This window comes from Palaemon carinicauda, chromosome 1 (assembly GCF_036898095.1).
Source record: "Palaemon carinicauda isolate YSFRI2023 chromosome 1, ASM3689809v2, whole genome shotgun sequence".
In the NCBI taxonomy this organism is placed as follows: domain Eukaryota; kingdom Metazoa; phylum Arthropoda; class Malacostraca; order Decapoda; family Palaemonidae; genus Palaemon; species Palaemon carinicauda.
Genome location: NC_090725.1, coordinates 381334 through 402767, shown reverse-complemented (window position 1 = coordinate 402767; position 21434 = coordinate 381334). Strand labels below are relative to the sequence as shown.

The 21434-nt window shown below is 40.9% G+C and overlaps 1 protein-coding gene and 1 long non-coding RNA gene across 2 annotated transcripts in view; both read right to left on the bottom strand.

Annotated features, from left to right (window-relative positions):
• Nucleotides 1-21434, bottom strand: part of LOC137641336 (uncharacterized) — a 386962-nt gene that overhangs the window by 137149 nt on the left and 228379 nt on the right. The gene's annotated exons all lie outside the window — the stretch shown is intronic.
• BBS9 (Bardet-Biedl syndrome 9) overlaps nucleotides 1-21434 on the bottom strand; it is a 196429-nt gene that overhangs the window by 38548 nt on the left and 136447 nt on the right. Inside the window, exon 13 of the mRNA XM_068379472.1 lies at nucleotides 9060-9243. Within this exon, the coding sequence (XP_068235573.1) occupies nucleotides 9060-9243 (184 nt within the window). The remainder of the gene's footprint in view (nucleotides 1-9059; nucleotides 9244-21434) is intronic.

Here is a 21434-nt window from a genome sequence, read left to right as displayed (position 1 = left end):
GCTTGATACAAAAAGCAGAAAGTTGGAAGAGATGAACTAATTGTTGAAAGAGGATGCCTGTGATGGTGGTAACATGCCTTTTGTACGGTTTCTTTGTAATAATACAACACATTGAAGGTGGTGGTTCTTCAGATCTGTAGCCTTTCATTTCTTGACTTTTATAATGAACTGATCTAAAGTTTGTTGAACAGTGTTCTTCATCTTAGCGACAGTTGTGCTATATGGAATAAAAATTCTTCAACACCATTCAAAGGGTTTGCAAAACGCTCGGATAAAGGATCTTGGAACTCAAAAGATTGCCAAATGCTGTACTTGGATAAATGACAAAAAACACCCGACATATCTTCGAGCTTGAAGTTCTTTTGTTCTACATCAGGACAATATCTTTTAAATTTTCTGTTGTTCCTTTGACCCCAATAAGTTTCCTTAGTCAGGGGTTACTTGTGTGTCTCAATCAACTTGTCAAAACCTTTTTCCACCTTCATCTCCAGTTCATCATTAAGGCATACCAAATTCTTAGATACATCTTTTACCGGCTTATCGGAACCTTTGAAATCATGAATGAATTGAGGGCATAGTTTCTTCCATACACCATTTATTTTTGTTTGCAGCACTTAGGTCCAAGACACTGATGTTTAATATGGTCTGAAAAAATATTGTAGGCCATCCAAAACGCTCAAACATTACCATCTTCTGACAACGTAACACTGACTACCTGATGTTAGGTAGCCTACATCTTAGATAGAACTAATTGAAGAGAGCTGTTGCCTTGGTCCGTGAATTGAAGGAAAGATGTAGCGTTCATTGGCAAGAAAATGACAGATACATTTGGGTCTATTTGAATCAAATGTGTGGGATGTCCAGTTGCATTATCGAGGATCAAGAGAGCCTTAAAAAGAAGTTTTTTCCTTACAATATTTCTTGCCTTCTGATTGGCCAATCTAATGAGGAGAAGAAACAAGAAGCATCAAATTTGTGATGTTTTTAAGTGGCAGGTGATTAAGGGCATAGTAGATTAACAGTGGCTTCTGCTTCAGAAACCAGTTTCATTACCTCCTAATATTATTGTTGGCCTATCTTAGGCTAACTTGTATCCTAGCATTGATTTTTTTCTTCCGTTTTATTATTATTATTATTATTATTATTATTATTATTATTTTAAGGCTTATTATTATTATTATTATTATTATTATTATTATTATTATTATTATTATTATTATTATTATTATTATTATCATTATTATTATTATTATTATCATTATCATTATTACAAGGTAAGCTACAACCCTAGTTGGAAAAGCAGGATGCTATATGCCCAAGGGATCCAACAGGGAAAAATAGCCCACTGAGGAAAGGGAACAAGGAAATAAACAAACTACAAGAGAAGAATAAACATTCAAAATATAATATTTTGGGTAAAGTAACAACTTTAAATTAGATCTTTCACATATAAACTATACAAACTTCAAAAAGCAAGAGGAAGAGAAATAAGATAGAACAGCATGAATGAGTGTACCCTCAAGTCAGTGGAAGGCCATGGTATAGAGGCTATGGCACTACCCAAGACTAGAACAATGGTTTAATTTTGGAGTGTCCTCCTATAAGAGCTGCTTACCATAACTAAACAGTCTCTTCTATTTTTACTAAGAGGAAAGAAGCCTCTGAACAATTACAGTGCAGTAGTTAACCCCTATAGTAAAGAAGAATTGTTTGGTAATCTCAATGTTGTCAAGTGTATGAGAAGAATGTGGAAAGAATAGGCCAGACTATTTGGTGTATGTGTAGGCAAGACAAGATAAGCCTTAACCAGAGAGAGGGATCCAATGTAGTACTGTCTGGCTGGTTAAAGGACATAATAAATCTCTGGCAGTAGTATCTCAATGGGTGGCTGGTGCCCTGGCCAACCCACTAACGAGCGATCAGGCATTTTCTTCTGAAATAAGTTGGTCTAATTGGGATTGAAAATAAGTTGTGGACAAATCATTTTTTTTCTTCAATGAATTTCTAAGACATCTTGGGAGATTCTTTTGCAGCATTAGCACCAACAGCAACAGCTTCCTGAATTTCAATATTGTGCAATTCCAAATTACAATCTATTAAGCTACCCTAAACTTATAGAAAATGAGGTTTTCTTATCTGTTAGATACTATTTACATAGGTCCTCAAACAAAGATTTGGCTTTCTCTTGGATCAGCATTTGACACATAGGAATCTGTTCATGTTAGCACTTCAATTGGAAGGGATAATAATTGCTTCATTTTACCATAAATTTGGCCTATCTTCACATTGATGATACAAATTTAAGATGACGGAGCTTTTCACTAAAATAATAAATGATCCAGTCTTTGTTATGGATGATGGTGGACACTGTAAGCCAAGCTATCAACTTTTCTTAACTTTTCTGAAGTGAGCATGATTAAGATGAAGAGAGATTACCAAGGTTCAAAATAATAACTTCAATGTGTATGCACAACACACAAGAAATCTTGTAAACAATGTTATACGTATTGCCACACTCAGCAAAATTACAACAACATTTTACGTATACATTAAGCATCAACATAAGAACCCATTGTTATCATCAAGTTTATTTAAAAGACGTCAAAAGAAGAAATGAGGTCTTTTCAAACAACAAGAGCAAGGAAAAAAAAAAATTCTACTCATGAACTCAAGGAATATCACGTACGCAGGGGTAAGGAGGAACACTTTTGAAAACTACCCTTTCAGGCACCACATGTATGTGTGCCTGATGACGTTCAGACACTGCGCCATTAATAATGCTTTGTATCACAACTGTGTTAGATTTAACCATCTTTACTTGGTATGGACCCAAATACGCTGGCTCTAGTTTGTGTTTCCTAGGTTGTAATCGTTTCAAATACACACGATCGCCCACAAATACTTTTACCAGTGCGGTTTTGAACCAACCATCATTAGCTCTTTTCAAAAACCTTTCAGTGGTGTTCATTACTCTCCTCAATAGATTTAATAAATATACACGGTATTGTTCAGTTGAATAATTTGGCAATTGTTGCGAATTAATGAGGATCGTATATGGTAACACAGGATCCTGTCCATACAGTACACTAAAAAGAAAGGCATGTCCCTGATTGAAGCATTATATGCAAATGTTCAAAGCTAGCTCAGCTGTAGGAAGCATGGCGTGCCAATGAAGGGGGTCATCAGCCACTGAGTAACGTAAAATTCGCACTACTTCTCTATTATGCGATTCCAATAAGCCATTAGCTGAAGGCCTATATGGGTCACTGAAAAGTGTTCAATTTTCATCAAGTCCGTGACCGATTTCACCACCTTATTTATAAACTCAAGACCATTATCACTTATCAAAATTTTCGGGCAACCAAACCTAGTAATGAAAGAGCACAGCGCCTGGTCTAATGAATTTGCCGATTTATCCAACATTGCGTAAATATGAGTGTACCGAGTAAATGCATCCACAAATACACATATATACTTATGTTGTGTTGCACCAGTATGAAATGGTCCCACCACATCCATATGCACTCTATAAAATTTAATAGGAATCACAGGCCACTTTCTGGCTTCCAATACAGTGTTTTTATGTTCTTTGAAACAGTTACAAGCATGGCAACCTCTATAGATTTTTTCATTCCTAACCAAAAGAAGGATTCATGTGCTCTCCTTAATGTTCTATCAATCCCTAAATGCCTTGCATACGAACTTGTATCTACAATGTGGATGGCTTGATTAATTAAAGAGGGAGGAAGAACTACCTGTGAACAAAATTCCCCTCCTCTTCTCGTAAGCACAATATAAGATATCATTTTCTATAAAAAAAAATTTCACGAGACACATTCAGAAATGACAGATAACTCTCCGATTCTCCTTTAATCACTGCTCGCACTTTTTCCATCCATTCCTCTTTTTTCTGTTCCTCTCGGACTTCTTTTATGTCCCAACCTCCCAAGTCAATCAAACCTACATCATCAGGGCATTCATTCTGGACACCCCTGGTCATGTCGTCGGCCACCCACATATATTCACCTTCACTGTTCATATCTCTCTCTCCCTAATATCTGCAACTTCTCTCTCTCTCTCTCTCTCTCTCTCTCTCTCTCTCTCTCTCTCTCTCTCTCTCTCTCTCTCTCTCTCTCTCTCTCTGCTACCGTATTCTGAATGCTCATCGGGAGAATTCACATACCGTTCTCGATTTTCTCTATTTTTAAGGGGGTCTTCAATATTTTGGTTACGTTCTTCGTTCCTCTTTTGTGCCCTAGTTATTACTCCTATTACTGCACCTCTAGAAAGAGCATCAGCTACCTTGTTAGCTTTACCTTCCATGTGGTGAAAACCCTTTACAGTAATAACTTCAGATACGAGCGACTCAACATACGACAATATTGAGATACGAGGAGAGTTCCGAGCAAATTTTTATTCTGAGATATGAGGAAAAATTTGAGATATGAGGTACAGTACTTCCCTATGCGGCCGCCAGGCGGCCGCGTATGTGAGAGGGTGCTCACGAGGACAGCATCGCTCAGTCTTTCTTGTCGGATCTCCGTCGCATAAAGTTATCTCTGAGCATCGGTAATATTGTTTTATTTTTTTACATGTCTTTTGAGTGAATCAGTGCATAATTCATTAAATAAATAATGGGTCCAAAGCAAGTGAGTGCAAACAAGGGTAGTGAGAAGAAACAGCGTATGATGACAATGGAGATGAAGCCTCAGAGTGACTGAGCTGGCATGCCATTACGAGAAGAGTACATCGACTATATGCACCATCCTCAAGCATAAGGAGGTTATAAAGAGCACCAAGCCTTCCAAAGGAGTAACCATCCTTTCCAAGCTGCGTAGTAATATTCACGATGAGATGGAGAGGCTTCTTTTGATCTGGATAAAGGAGAAACAGTTGGCGGGAGATAGCGTGACCGAGACGATCATATGCGAGAAGGCCAGTAGAATCTATGATGACTTGAAAGGGAAGCAAGCAGCCAAGAAAGGGGAGACTTCGACGCCAGCGGAAACCTCCAAAGCCCCTCGTGGCTGGCTGGATAATTTCAAGAAACGGACTGGGATACACTCGATTATGAGTCACGGGGAAGCAGCAAGTTCCGACGCGAAAGCCGTGGCAGACTTCGTCACAACCTTTGCCTCGGTTATCGCCCAACATGGCTACATCCCCCAAGAAGTCTTCAACTGCGATGAAACTCGCATTTTCTGGAAGAAGATGCCCAGAAGGACTTTCATCATGGCAGCGGAGAAGAGACTACCGAGCCATAAACCCATGAAGGACCAGTTAACTCTAGCCTTGTGTGCCAATGCCAGCGGTGACAGTAAAGTCGAGCCACTGGTGGCGTACCACTCAGAAAACCCACGTGCTTTCAAGAGCCGAAGGATCTTGAAAGAAAAACTGCAAGTGATGTGGCGCACTAATACTAAGGCTTGGATTACCTGGCATTTCTTCACAGAATGGTTTAATCTGTGCTTTAGTCTGGCAGTCGAAAAATATTTGGCCAAGAAAAATCTACCATTGAAATGTCTCTTGGTCCTCGACAATGCCCCTGGTCACCCTCCTGGTCTCAAAGAGGACATTCTTAATGAATTCAGGTTCATCAAGGTCCTTTATATCCCACCCAACACCAAGCCACTCCTCCAGCCCATGGACCAACAAGTTATTTCCAACTTTAAAAAACTGTAAACGAAGCGTTTGTTCAAGAAATGATTCGATATCACAGACAACACTAATCTCACCCTTCGGGAACTTTGGAAGGAACATTTCAACATCGTGCATTGTTTGAAAATTATCAACAATGCATGGCACGGTGTCACAAGATGAACTCTTAATTCAGTGTGGAAGAAATTGTGGTCAGCTTCCATCGCTGAGAGGGACTTTGAAGGGTTCGATACGACCGACCCTGATGACCCCGAACCTGTAGTGATGGATGAAATCGTGTCTCTTGGAAAGTCCATGGGGCTGGAGGTAAACGAGGAAGACGTGAATGACCTTGTTGAGGAGCATCAGGAAGAGCTTACGACACAGGAATTGATCGAGCTCCAGGAGATGCAACATTCGGAGGTGTTGCAGGAGCTCAGTGAAGAAGAAAGAGGGCCACCTTTCTACGGCAGAAATCAAAGACATGTTAGCGAAGTGGCAGGAGTTCTCTAATTTTATGGAAAAGAGGCACCCGGACAAGTTGGCGAGTGATCGAGCGTTAGCCTTGTGTGACAACACTTGCGTGCATCATTTTCGCAAAATTTTGAAGGGGAGACAGAAGCAAACATCCCTAGACATGTTCCTTTTAAAAAGACCGTCAAAAAGGGCAGGTGAAAGCGAGGCAGAAAGAGCCAAGCCGGAAGAAGAAAAGTAAAAAAATGAAAATTAAAACAAAATGTAAAATTAAGTTTAGTGTAACGTAAGATTAACATTTTATTTTCAAGTGTGTGTACAGTAAGCTAACTCCATTTAAGTTAAATTTAAAGTTGAATTTCATTTAAGTTAAATTTAAAGTTTAAGTTATGTTACATAGTGTTACAAAACTGTTGCGTACCGAACGTGTTATCGTCAAGTCTCTCTTCTCCCCGTCCTCTCTCCCTCCTCCTCCTCCACACACACCGCCGTTAGCCACTACCGTCTGTCTCGTAGGTAAGAGCTCCATAATAATGTTACATTTCATAACCAGTTCATAGCCTTTGTTATTCTATTAGCGTAGGATGTTGATTAGAACAATTAAAAACATGTTTTTTGTCATTAATGTACTATTTGTAGGGTTTTTTCCAGAGGGTGGGAACGGATTAATTTGTTTTTAGTTATTTTATATGGGAAAAATTCATCTGAGATACGAGAAAATTGAAATACGAGCTCAGTCCCGGAATGGATTAACTCATACCTCAAGGTATTACTATGCATAAACCCATACAGCCACAATAACTGAAAAAAAAAAACCATCTGTTTTGCCTGTCGGTGTTTTAATGTCTTTTAATAATCATATGATTTTATCTACTTACATACTATAGAAGTTTGGAAGGACTGACTTAATAACATAATGTGCTCAGTATAATCATATAATATAGTTGTGTTTTTAAGTAAAATAAAATTAAGAATTAATTTTATCTTTACAGTAAAGACATTCCTTTAGGATTGTTTAGTAGCTGTATGTATTTTGCCAAGATGGCAGTAGATGGTATGCTAACATAATCTCATTGACGAAGTTGTAAACATTGCTGTAGCTCACAAATTGTTTTATTTCTATACTTTCTTAAAAAGAAATATAGCTTATTTTATAAACTATAAACATAAATATCTTGGTAAAAATTGTTTCTTTTAAAGAAACAAACAAAAACAGTGCATGCAATTACTGTTCAACAGCTTATCTATCTCTCTCTCTCTCTCTCTCTCTCTCTCTCTCTCTCTCTCTCTCTCTCTCTCTCTCTCTCTCTCACACATCTACATTAAATGATGCAGTAAAATATATACACTGATACCTCTTGATACGAATGTATCTGCATACAAAATTTTCATGATGCGAAACAAGATGCAAAGATTTTTCGGCCTCATATTACGAAAAAATTTTCAAGATATGAAAAGAGATTCGTCACCCAGGCTGAGAATAAAATGTTACATATTAAAAATATGAGCTCAGTTGAAAAAAAAAAATAGGTTGTTTATACATAATAAAAACTTATCTCTCTATAATATAGTACATATGGTACTGTATATTTTGCATATGTACAGTATTGTACTGTATGTATTGGTTATACTGTAGCTTTATTATAAGATTTAATGAGGTGTGTTTGCAGGGTTTGGAATTAATTAGGTGATTTACATTAAAACGTGAATCATAATACAAAATTTTCACAAAACAAAAGCCACTCCGGAACGAATTAATTTCGTATTTGAGGCATTACTATAGTACAGTGCATTGTACTGCAAATATTAGATAAAATATAATGATAGACTGTAACATTTTTAAACCATTTCTTGCAGAGATGGAGATATGATGGAGACGAGTTACCTGACGTTTGCGATAATTCGCCGTCATCGTATATCTCGTTGTCGTCTTATAAATCATGCCTATTGTTGAGCAATTTTCTTGATATATACAAGCAATATTTGCCTTCTTCTCACAAATATCTGGTTTCTTGAAAATTGCTGCTTCCATTTTCACTGAAATGGCTTACCATTTCTTCACACTACTAGCAGTATCACCATTAATCGTGCGCTTCATTGTACTATCACTAGTTATCTGTTTATCAGCCATAGGTAACGTTATTGTTATTTACGTTAATACTGCAAAATTACTGATACGACGATCACAAAAGCAAACACAATAGATAGTCTGTGATGCCCATATCATCAGTGAATCCCACTTGAATAACTATACAATAAATTAGCTACTGTTAGAAATATGAGCAAGTTAAAGAACACGGTTTTGTTATGCATGACATAAAGCATACCTCTCTACAGTAAGGGTAACATTAATAAAGTACAGTACATACAGTATATTTCGTATATGTACAGTACTGTTCTGTACTGTGCGTAACTTGTGTTCATGAGCCACATTCAGTATTTCTTTCTTAAAACTATTCTAAAATGATTTTAAATTATTCATAATGGCATCTCTTTAAGTGGAGTCTTAAGCATTCACAAATTTACCCTATTCATGGTCTGGTCCCCAACCCCTGCAAATATGGGGGTAATTGTGTGTGTGCGCGTGTGTAAATTTATTCATTTCCATTTTTATTTCAGTTAAGTTTTTCATATGAAGAATTAATAGCACATGAGTTTTAAGTAAGTATTGAAATAACTAACTTTAATTAGAACATTAAGTTACCAAGGAAAGATACTGCTCCTAACTGTGATCAATACCTTGTTTAAGCAATCCTACGTCAAACCTTGCTCTGGTATTGTAATGTGCACATAAATAGCTAAATTAATCTGACCTGAAAGAGTAGAGTACTAACATCGGTTCCCTATCATAAAATAGGGGTCTTTTTTCAAATACTATTGCAATATACAGCAGCAATTTACAATTTTAAATTGACTCACACTAACTTTAATATAAAACTTATTCCCACCTGCAATTCATAGAGTTTTTTTCTCCTCATAAGGTGAGCATCAATTTCTGAAAACAACTCATGAATTGGTACAGCTGAAGCAACGCCTAGTTCCAGTTCCTCTCCATCTCGTCGAGAAGAATGACCCCAGTAACTTTTGAGACGATGAATGACTTCACTGAGAATCAGCCACAATGCAGCCAGACTGAAATACAGTTACAACTTAAGATTTATACTGAATAGGGCTTCTTTAACAAAATTTTGTAAGAATATTTTACCCCTTGCTTCCCTCTTTTGTCTATTTTTAATATTTTTGCAAATCTATATTATGAAAGATTTTAGACCACTTATAGTTGTTTGGCTTGAACCATCAGAATGTGGAAATATAGTCAGTAATAGCAGTATATACTGTATATGATACAGTACTTTAATTTCTAGCCAAATACATGAACTATATATTTTTTCTACTCTCTATCTTAGAGTTTGTGGACTCCCTTATATAAAGACAATCATGGAGGACACCAATAGGAAACCAGGTTTTTTTTTTTTTTTTTTTTTTTTTGGGGGGGGGGAAATGCCAAAACTCAAGAGATGAGCAGTTGGAAAAATATATGGGTCATGTAAGTGGCTGAAAAGTAATGAACAGTATCAGAATTCTTCATGATTTTTGCTCCACCATGGCTCGCTACGCTCGCAAAATAAGCATTACATCACTGCTCTTAAGTTCTGGCAAGTGGTACATGTTGAGCTGCATACTCAAGCTCTGTGGGTTATTATTTCCAAAATTTACTTATAAACTTTTGAGGGTTTTTATTTCGCTGTAGCTTGCAGCACTCGCAAAATTAACATTACATCACTGCTCCGATGTTCTGGCAAGGGGTACAGTACATGTTGAGCTGCCCTTGCAAGCCTCATGGGTCATTATTTTGGAGATATATTTTCAAACTTCTAATGGTTTTTGCTCTGCTGTGGCTCGCTGCGCTCGCAAAACTATCATTATATCACTGCTCCCATGTTCTGGCAAGTGGTACAGATTGTCGGTCATTATTTCAAGGTTTTTCTTTTACTTTTACATGAACAACAATAGCTATACACTGAACAGAGAACGATTTCATCATAATCAATTACCGAGATAGATGAAATTACATCAAATTTAAAAATAAATAGATGAAATTTCAAAGTAGATCATACTTCCCTCTTTGAAACGTCTTCATGTAATGATGGTGGAGCTGAAACTGGAGGGGAGTGTGGAAAAAAAATGGCTGTGGTAGAACAACATCCGGGAACATGTGCATAAATATTTGGAAGCTCGTAATTTGTTAAAAAAGCCAGGTAATGATTATGTCATATGAAAAACAGAACAGCTGGCAAAAGCAAGCAATGCATGTGCATTAACTCACCATCAGTCTCCCAAATGTAAACAATGGAGTTAGAGTAAGAATGAGCCTTCACATTTTAATTGACTAATATGCAAGTTATTATGCCCCAGGCTACCATTAACCATATAAACTAGAAAACCACTCTGAGAGTGCAGACCTACGCCACGGCAACTCATTTCCCGACATTTTGGGCTGATTTTGGATGTTTTGCTTGTCTGTGACCTTGACCTTTGACCTTCCAAAATTTAATGATTTTCAGCTCTTTACATAACAGTTTAAAATCCCTGCAAGTTTCATTGCTTACATTAAAATTGAGGCCATATGGTTGATGACCGGAATTTGATCTTTTGCTTGACCTTGGACTCGACCTTGACTTTCGTCCTTAACATGTATTAATTGTCGTGGATTTTCATACAGTCAAATATGAACCAAATTTGAAGACTGACAATGATGTCCAAACTTATGGCTGATTACATGAATTGGACATTTTGCTTGACGGTGATTAATTATTTCCAGCTTTTTACATAACAGATAATCCCTGCAAGTTTCATTGCTCTACGATTAAAATTGTGGCCAGGAAACTGTTCATAAACAAAGACACACATCACACAAACAGGGCGACAACATTACCTCCTTCCAACTTTGCTGGCGAAGGTAAAAAAAATGCCAAACTAGCCAGAACTTGTCCAGTTCTTATAGCAAATTCCAATTTTGCTGGTACAGTTATTAAGGTATCATATATTAACTGTAATAGCAATGAAAATAATGACAGTACCATAAAATGTTGATATCACTTTACTATAGGAATCCTAGAAATTTTTCACCACCAATACTAACATCTTTAAATACAGATTTTCACTGACCATGATGAAAAAAGAAAATCACACAGAAATGAGAGAAACTGCAAAAAGGGATTTTGACGTAGGAAAAATCTATTTCTGGCCGAAGGACCCGTGCCGCCCAGTGAATAAGCTCCATTTAGCACTTATTCTTAGGTAATTTACTGCTAAATATACCAGAGAAAAAATGTAAAGGAGTGCTAGGTTAACTAGCTCGCTCGCCTATTGGTGTCGGTATAAAATTGGGCGTATATTCCAGAGGTCCCGCACTATTTAGATTAATCCACGACAGAAAACCCCAATAGAGGAGAGCCGTTCAACCTCACTCGGTACTACTAACAATGCATCCGCTCAGAACCCAACTCCTTAGCACCCAAAGTTTGGGGACTCCAAGGGAGAGGAGCTGGGAGGGTTCACTGGGCGGCACAGGTCCTTCGCCCAGAAATAGATTTTTCCTACGTCAAAATCCCTTTTCTGGGCTCGAACCTGTGCCGCCCAGTGAATCTATACAAGAGAAAAATGTCACCAAACTTGCAAAATAAAGGAAAAAACATAAGCGTAAGGGAAATACAGGATGCTTTTAATCAGAGATGAGTACCAAAAAACAATTATAAGGGTATCTTAAATATGAACATAAATCCAATAAGGTAGGTATAATAATGCCGTGAGTGATAATATATACAGATACTCAGGAGCATAAAATTTACAAATATAATAACAGTATTCAGGTGCGAGACCAACGAATACAATAGGGTATAAATGAGGCAGGTAAGAGGGAGAGATAAAGAGTCAAGGCATTAACCTGTGAGTTACTTGGGAGTAACTACGCTCCCTGCGGCTACTGTAGAAAATTTTAGGGCTTCCAAATGTTTAAGGTAGTGTTTCTTGAACACTGACGGTGATTTCCACCCTGTATACCTGGAAAGGTCTGTAAAATTCATGTGGTGAAAGAAGTTCACCGAGGTAGCAACCGCCCTGATATCATGTGCAAGAGGAAAAGAGTCAGGGTTAGCTTGTTTAATAAAATACAAAATTTGTTGCCTGATCCCTTTAATAGTAATGGTACCGCCTTGTTCTCTAACGAATAGAGGCCCCGAGGAGTTAGAGGAGGTCCGGGATAAATAAGACCTAAGAGTAGTGACAGGGCACCGAGACGGATCTTGCGTGAGGGGAACAATTTTCCAGGAGGTCCATCTGTTTTGAGGGTCTTCATTCTTAGCCAAAAAGAATTTGTTAGGAGAAAGAAGGACCTCTCCTGAAGGCAGAAAGTCAATATGACCCGGGTCTCTCGACAAGGCTGCCAATTCAGAAATTCTTGCCCCGGAAGCCAAGCTCACCAGGAAAAGTGTTTTCCTGAGAAGGGGCATGTAATCACAAGAACTGTTAATGGTATCAGAAGCCAATTTGAGTACGTCATTAAGGAACCAGGTCACCGGGGTAGGACGAGTAACCGGTTTCAGTCTGGCACAAGCTTTCGGAATTGAAGCTAACAAAGAGTCGGTTAAGTCTATGTTAAAACCCACTAGGAAGATCTTTTTCAGAGCCGATTTAATAGTGGTGATAGTATTGGCTGCCAGACCTGATTCTAATAAAGATCTAAAGAAAGTGACTGTAAGGTTCAAGTTCATACAGTTCACGTCTGAGTCTATTAAAAATTTTGCCAACTTTTTAACTGCAGAGTCATACTGGCGGATGGTGGAATCCCGTTTATCCGATTCTAGGAACAAGGTGTTTTGAGGATCAATATTGGCACCATGCATAGCCGCAAACTTCATAAAGTCCATAAAGTTAGGGCGCTCTGAATGTTTGAGAAAGCGTACACAATGCGTGTTTGTACTATCTGAGACAGAACCGGATTGGGTATCGGGTGAGGGTATAGTCTCAACTCCCGCAGGAGAGGATACCAGTTGCTCTTGGGCCAGTTGGGTGCGACCAAGGCTACTTGTCCCTTGAAGGATCTCAGTTTGTCTAGAACTTTCAGCAAAAGATTCACCGGGGGAAAGAGATAAATCTTTTCCCAGTTGTCCCAATTCTGTGACATGGCGTCTGTGGCGTAAGCCTGAGGGTCTAGATTGGGAGCCACATATACTCTCAATTTGTGGTTGGATTCCGTGGCGAAGAGGTCCACTTGGAGACCGGGAACCTGAGAGAGAATCCACCGAAATGACTTTAGATCGAGTGACCATTCCGATTCTAGAGGGGAGGTCCGGGACAGGGCGTCTGCCACTACATTCCGGACTCCCGCCAGGTGGACAGCTGAAAGATGCCAACGGTTCGAGGCTGCTAGGGAGAATATGGCTACTAGAACATGGTTCAGAGGCCCTGACTTTGACCCGCCTCTGTTGAGGCAGCGGACCACCACTTCGCTGTCGAGGACCAGACGAAGGTGTTGTTTCTTGGGAAGAGCGAGACGTTTCAGGGTTAGAAGAACTGCCATGGCCTCTAGCACATTGATGTGAAAATGGCGGAACAAGGGAGTCCAAAGACCTTGAACTTTCTTGAGCTGAGAATAGCCGCCCCAACCTGATAAGGATGCGTCTGTGTGAATGATTAATTCCGGAGGCGGAAATCGAAGGGGAACTGACTTTGACAGACTGTTTGCTCTTGTCCAAGGAAGAAGTCTTTCCCGTAGAATGGGAGGAAGACGGACTTTCCTGTCCCGGAGCTTCCGGTTCGCCCTCGAACGCCAGACACGATTGATATCTTTCAATTTTGCCTTCAGAAGAAGATCCGTCACTGAGGCAAACTGAAGGGACCCCAGAATCCTCTCTTGGAGTCGTCTGGAACTTACTTTGTCTTTGAGAAAGCGTTTGGTGTTCCTTGCAATCTCTAACCTCTTGGGTCTGGGAAGACACAGAGTATGAGATATAAGATCCCATTGCAGGCCGAGCCATTGGAACTTCGATTTTGGAAGAAGACGGGACTTCTTGAAGTTGATCTGGAAGCCTAGAGATTGAAGATAATGGATGACTTTGTGAGTGGCTTTTAGGCAATTTTGGGAGGTGTCTGACCAAATGAGCCAGTCGTCCAGATAGGCTACTACTTGAATCCCTTGATTCCTGAGTTCCTGAACAGCGACTTCTGCAAGCTTTGTGAAGATCCTTGGGGCGATGTTGAGCCCGAAAGGCATCACCTTGAAGGAGTAACTTTTGTCCCCTAAGCGAAAGCCTAGGTACGGACGGAAGTGTCTCGCTATCGGGACGTGATAGTAGGCGTCTGTAAGATCGATAGAGGTGGTGACGGCCCCACGGGGAAGTAAGGTCCGCACCTGCGAGACGGTAAGCATTCGAAACTTGTCGCATTGAATGGACAAGTTGAGAAGGGATAGATCTAGAATCACTCTTCTCTTGTCTGAATCCTTCTTCGGGACACTGAACAGCCGACCTTGAAACTTCAGATGTTTCGTTTCTTGTATGGCGTTCTTTTGTAAAAGATCCTGGACAAATTCGACCAGGTCCGGAGTGGAATGTTGACGAAATTTGTTCGGAGGAGGTCCTTGAATCCAACTCCACCCCAGTCCCTTGGAGATGATACTGAACGCCCAGGGACTGAACCTCCATTTGTTGCGGAAGGCATAAAGCCTCCCCCCTACCTGCTGCACCTCAGTATTGGTTTGAGGAGTTGCCTCCACGTCCGCCTCGGAAGTTCTTTCCTCTGCGAAAGGCTCTTCCCCTGCCTTTGTTCTGGTTAGAGCCACGGTGGTAGCCTCTACCTCTACCATAACTCTGGGAAGAGCTATGAGCCTCGTAAGACTGGTTAAAGGCAGGGGAAGTGGCGGAGGCACCAGAAAGCTGGCTCTTAGGTAGCAGAACGGTGACATAGTCATCCGAAGGAGCCTGAGAGGTGGAAGGCTGTGCAGGGACAACAGAAGATGGAGGAAGAGGCAGCCGGAAGTTGGATGAAGCACTCTGCTGTTGCCTGAACTGGGTGGAGGTATATGGTCTAAGCTTCTTCCTACCCCGGGCTTGATAATTTGCGGGGTCATACTTGCGTTTAGGGGTCAAACCCCAACGGGCTTTAAGGCTCTGATTAACCCTAGTGGCCTCCGCCAAGACTTCCTCTACGAGATCCTCGGGGAAGAGATTTGAACCCCAACAGGAGGACCGGATGAGTTTATTAGGTTCATGCCTAATCGTCGCCTCAGCTAGGACATGCTTGCGACATCTGCGTTTAGCAGTAGCGAAGTCATACAAGTCATAATATAAAGACTGTAACGTAGCCTTGTTGAGAGACTTAAAAATACTCTCCGTATCGTAAGTCAAGGCTATCGACTCCGTGGATGTGGCCAGGTTTAGAGTACGGCCCACACGTAGGCGGGAATCATATTCCTGTTTAATGAGGGATTCCGGGAGACGGGGAAGCTTCTCACTAAACAAGACTGAGGCACAGTCTGCTGCAAGCTTGCCGGAGGTAAAGGTGGTATGGACGTTGTCCCAACACTCAATACCTGAGGGAAGAAGGAGGGAGATTGGATCCACCTCTCGGATGGGAGGCAAGGGCTTCTCCTCCAGAGCATATTGAAAGGCAAGCTCTGCCACCTTATTGACGCATGGAGTCAAGGTGTTCTTGTCCATTAAGAACATCGTAAAGGAGCTTTTATGAGGCGTCAGCATGGTGTTAGTGCAGCCGATGTCGTTCAAAAATCTGGCCCAAACAGATTGGGCTTGCTCCTTCAGGAAGATGACCGTCTCTTTGGGGACCTTGTCTAATCGAACTAAAGCTTCCTCGGTAAGCCTGGCATAACCATGAAATGGAAATGCCAGACCAGGAGGAAAGAATTCAAAGTCCTCTAGAGGACGAGTGCCAAGGCCCTCCAGAGTCAACATTCCGTCTGAGAACGGGGAATGAAGAGCCATCCGCCAGGGGTTGTTCTTGGCAAACGGCGGGAGCTTAGAGGCATCCGGGATGAGAGAGCTTTGGACTCTCTCCGGAGCTCCTTGCTCTAAAGCCCCAATTCTCTGACCGAAGTTAGAGAACATCGTGTCCATCCTCGACTGCATCTCCGAAACCAACTTTGCCTGCATCTCCGACACGATGCGAAGCATGGCTGATTCGGAAAGGCCCGGGCTAGCAGCAGGAGGGGCGGAAGGGACTCCCGGGTCGTGAGACTTAGAGGAGGAACCAGAGGTCTTTGAAGACGGGTTCGTACAATGTTTAGAGCCATGAGAAGTCTTGTGAGGCTTGCGAGCTTTGGGTAAGGTCCTTGAAGTAGACTTATCCTTAGGGGGAACCGGGTATGATCGTTGAGACGAATCACGGTCCCCAGAAAATCCAAGAAAAGAAGAGCGATCAGAAGAAGAAGAAAGAGCGGGGCTGAGGATAGGAATCTCAGCGCCGGACACACCTGCCTCACTTACCACCCTACCTGTATCCGGCTCGTCTAGTAACATTGGTTCGACGTCCAGGTTCATGGAGGCAACATTGTCCTCCAGACCTCCGGGGGCGTCCGATGGATCTTGCTCTGGGTCGATGAGACCCGTTATAGTGGCATCAATGTGGGCAATGATGGGAGCTGCCACATGCCTAGCCACAGCAGCTGAAGACTTGGCGTTGGGGTAAACCATGGTGCAGTAGTCCTCAGATAGGACGTACGGCCGCTTAGACTTCACATTCCGGGCAAACCCACCAACCCACACCTTCAGTGTGGCCCGAGCCGCAGACTTTTGCTCCGGGGATGCCTGAAATAATAGTGGGAATTATAAAAGGGAGACTCCCAATGGTCCTTCAAGACCATAGATATCTTACTAATAGTAAATTAAATAAGAAGGCAATATAGCCAACGGGACTCACCGAGTCAGATCCAAGGGTAGTGATGAGGTCGAAGCAAATCACACAGTTATCCGGGTGCCATACCACAACGTCTTCCAGTTGAACCCCACAAGGGGCGTGAGATCGGCAGACGGAGTGGCCACAAGGCTGGTGCAGAACAGCTGCACAGGCTGGCGTCAGACAATGCACCATCTATAAAAAGAATAGTATATGAGAAACTGTAATTCTCTTAAGTAGGGGCGGGTCCAGAGGACCCGGGCCTAACATAGGTCTAACACAAGATTAGAGCTTAACTGTACTATTCTTTAAGTAGGGGCGGGTCCGGAGGACCTGGGCCTAACATAGGTCTAACACAAGAATAGAGCTTAACTGTAATATTCTTAGGTAGGGGCGGGTCCGGAGGACCCGGGCCTAACATAGGTCTAACGCAAGGTTAGAGCTTAACTGTAATATTCTTACATAGGGGCGGGACCGGAGGACCCGGGCCTAAACATAAGTCTAACTTGAAACTAAAGTATAGCAATCCATTCCGGTCAAGCCGGGAGCATAAAAAAGGATGCAATAACAAGGAATTAAGACACATGGTGTCTGATTTCCCGGGGCGGGGTAGACCCCGGGCCGGGAAATAAAAGTATATCCAATACCAATTCATTTAGGGACTCCGGGGTAGTGATCTGTCATATATAATCATCATAGGAAATGTTATAAAATAATAGGGGGGCGGAACTGTAGCTAAGAACCGCCAATCGAACCCGGAGGGTTTCGTATAACATAAGCCAGAATGAAAAGTGAATATAAAATAGGGTGCACCGGGATCCAACTCTGTTGACCGGTGGCCAACCAGACTAGACAGAGACGAACCCGCCGGGCCACCCGGAGGACAAAGTCCATAAACACTGAACTACCCCCTCTAAAAGGAGGGAAGGCAACGGTCCCTTAGTGGAGGGGGGAGAAGCCTAGCCGCCCACCTAGCTAGAGGGGGAGCGTGGGGGAGGATCACGTGATACGAGGCAGCAGGGCTACCAACTGACGATCCCCAACCAGACAGATCAAACGGAGTAATGGCACAAATATTCATTATAATAATAATAATAGCGTTAACATATATGAATAAACACATAGAAAATTTTTGGGCAAGGCATGCAACATAATAATCAAATCACAAAAGACACACCTGATGGCTAAAAATAACATTGCCGCCTAGCACGAAGGTCGGCCGCCATAACGATACGTAAATGATATCGGCCCAAAAATTGAACCACCAGGATTCTAAACGCTAAATAATGAATATTCACAATAACAAATAATATTTGATAATAAAAATAATACACATAGTAACACCGCAAGTGAAAATTAAAAGCTCTCAAAAACAGGAGTACCAACTGTAGTGAAATCAAGCAAGATCGGTATGAACGAAGAGAATAAACTCCTATAATATAAATATTAAACGATCTAGGTTGCTCAAAACACAGTAAAACCCAGCTTGGTACTTAACTTAGACGGTGTCTCCTGGGAAACCGACGAAGAAGCCATAATTCAATGGAAAATAACCAAAATCGAGAGCACAACAAAAATGCGGGTTACTTTACTCGTCGTGCTAAAAGGAGTTGGGTTCTGAGCGGATGCATTGTTAGTAGTACCGAGTGAGGTTGAACGGCTCTCCTCTATTGGGGTTTTCTGTCGTGGATTAATCTAAATAGTGCGGGACCTCTGGAATATACGCCCAATTTTATACCGACACCAATAGGTGAGCGAGCTAGTTAACCTAGCACTCCTTTACATTTTTTCTCTGGTATATTTAGCAGTAAATTACCTAAGAATAAGTGCTAAATGGAGCTTATTCACTGGGCGGCACAGGTTCGAGCCCAGAAACTACATTTTTGGGGCTAATATGTTGCCCGGTTCCTTAGAATTTTCTTGTTAAAAGCTAGAACAAGGAATTAAAAGAAAAAAAAAATATATTGTCTTCCCTGCTCCAGTGCTAATGTATGCTGATCTGCATAAGTGTGACCAAGGGATTCAGGCTTTCCAATGCTGAAATTCGTCTAACTACTGACGATAAGTCATCACCAATTACCAATACTAAAACAAGGGACAATACTACCTGGGTACTTTGCGGACAGACACCTTCATTTTGATCGTTTCTAAAGTCGAAGGGTTTTTTTTCTGCACGCTTATATATAACAATCTTTTCAGGCTCCTTAATGAACTTTTAAGAAAACTACAGTTGATTAATTTCTGAATTTATTCATTATTCTTATCAATAATGTTAATTTAATAGCAAGATTTTCTTTCATTTGAAGAGACTGGGGTTCAATACCTACGTGAGGTAAAAGTTTGAGTTTATTGAACCAAACATCATGTTGATTTTCAACATTTATTTATATATATATATATATATATATATATATATATATATATATATATATGTATATATATATATATATATATATATATATATATATTTAAATATATGTATATATATATATATATATATATATATATATATATATATATATATATATATATATATACAGTGATACCTCGGTACTCGACCATAATCCGTTCGAGATCCGTGTTCGACCTCCGATTTGTTCGAGTACCGAATTTTTTTTCCCCATAAGAAATAATGGTATATATTCTATTCCGTTCCCAAGCACTCGAACAGGCCCAAAATATTAATAAAACGTGTACCTAAACAACAATAATTATCTAAATGTGTATGAAATTGGTCAGAAAATCCTATAAAACAATTTTAAACCATTTACTGTACTAAAATAAAACAATTTTAAACCATTTTCTGTACTGTAGTGAACATACCTTTGAGCAGCGGTTCGATGGCATACAGGGATGGATGTGGAGAGGATGGAAGGGGGAGGTTACTGCTTGGAAGGAGAGTCCCCTTCCATGATGTGGCGGGGTAGTTCTCCTTCAGGAGTTGTTTCTCTCTCCAATGAAAGGGTGGGCAGATCTATTTCAGGGGTTTCTTCTCTTCTTTGTCTCTTCTTTGGAGGAGAAACAGGCTTTGATGTAGCAGCTTTCTTTTCTTTTGTGAAAAACTGGTCTATTGTTAATTGTTTCTTCCTCCTCTGCAGTATTCTTCGAAAATGATACATGACACTATCATTAAACATATGCACTGCCCGGTTTGCTACTGCAATTTCTGGGTGGTATTTTTCAGCAAAAGCCTGCACATCTGCCCACTTGGAACAAATTTCATTGATGAGAGAACTTGGAACATCCTCCCTTACCTCATCCTCTTCTGAAGATTCCTGCTCCACAATCAGATCCTGCTGCTGTTGTTGTTGCAGGTGCAACAATTCCTCCACAGTCAACTCGGTAGAATGGCTTTCTACAAGCTCATCAATATCATCCTTGTCGACCTCAAGCCCCAAACTCCTGCCCATGACAACAATTTCCTCAACGACATCAGTGTCATCAGAAATTACAGGGGTAGCAGTGCTTGGACCCGCCTCTGGTTGGAAACCTTCAAACTCCCTCTCTGTGACACATGATGGCCACAGCTTACGCCAGGCAGAGTTCAATGTCCTATAGGTCACACCTCGCCAAGCTTGGTCAATCATGTTAACAGAGTTGAGGATGCTGAAGTGTTCCTTCCAGAATTCCTTTAGGGTCAACTTCGTGTCACTGGTCACTTCAAAACACTTTCTGAAAAGGGCCTTGGTATAGAGTTTTTTGAAGTTTGAAATGACCTGTTGGTCCATGGGCTGGAGTATGGGAGTAGTATTGGGGGGCAAGAATTTGATTTTGATAAAGCTGTATTCTTCTTTCAAGTCATCCTCGAGACCTGGAGGATGTGCAGGAGCATTGTCCATAACCAGAAGACATTTCATTGGCAAGCTCTTTTCAATGAGGTAAGCCTTAACCTGGGGGGCAAACACTTCGTTTATCCACTCAGTAAAGAATTGTCTTGTGACCCAAGATTTAGTGTTCGAGCGCCACATAACTGGTAGTGCACTTTTACAAATATTATTTCGTTTGAACACCCGGGGGTTGTCCGAGTGGTACACTAACAAGGGTTTGATCTTGCAATCGCCACTTGCATTTGCACACAGCAACAATGTTAGCCTATCTTTCATTGGCTTGTGACCTGGCATCTTCGTCTCGTCCTTGGTAATGTACGTATTGGCTGGCATTTTCTTCCAAAATAACCCAGTCTCATCACAATTAAAGACTTGTTGTGCGATCAAATTTTGTTCATTTATGTACCGATCGAATTCCCCCACGTATTTATCGGCTGCAATTTGATCCGAACTAGCTGCCTCCCCATGCCTAGTAACACGATGAATACCTGTTCTATTACGAAACTTTTCAAACCAACCCCTGCTCGCTTTAAATGTAAATGAATCACTTTCACTGGTACTCGGACTTTTCTTCACTAATTCTTC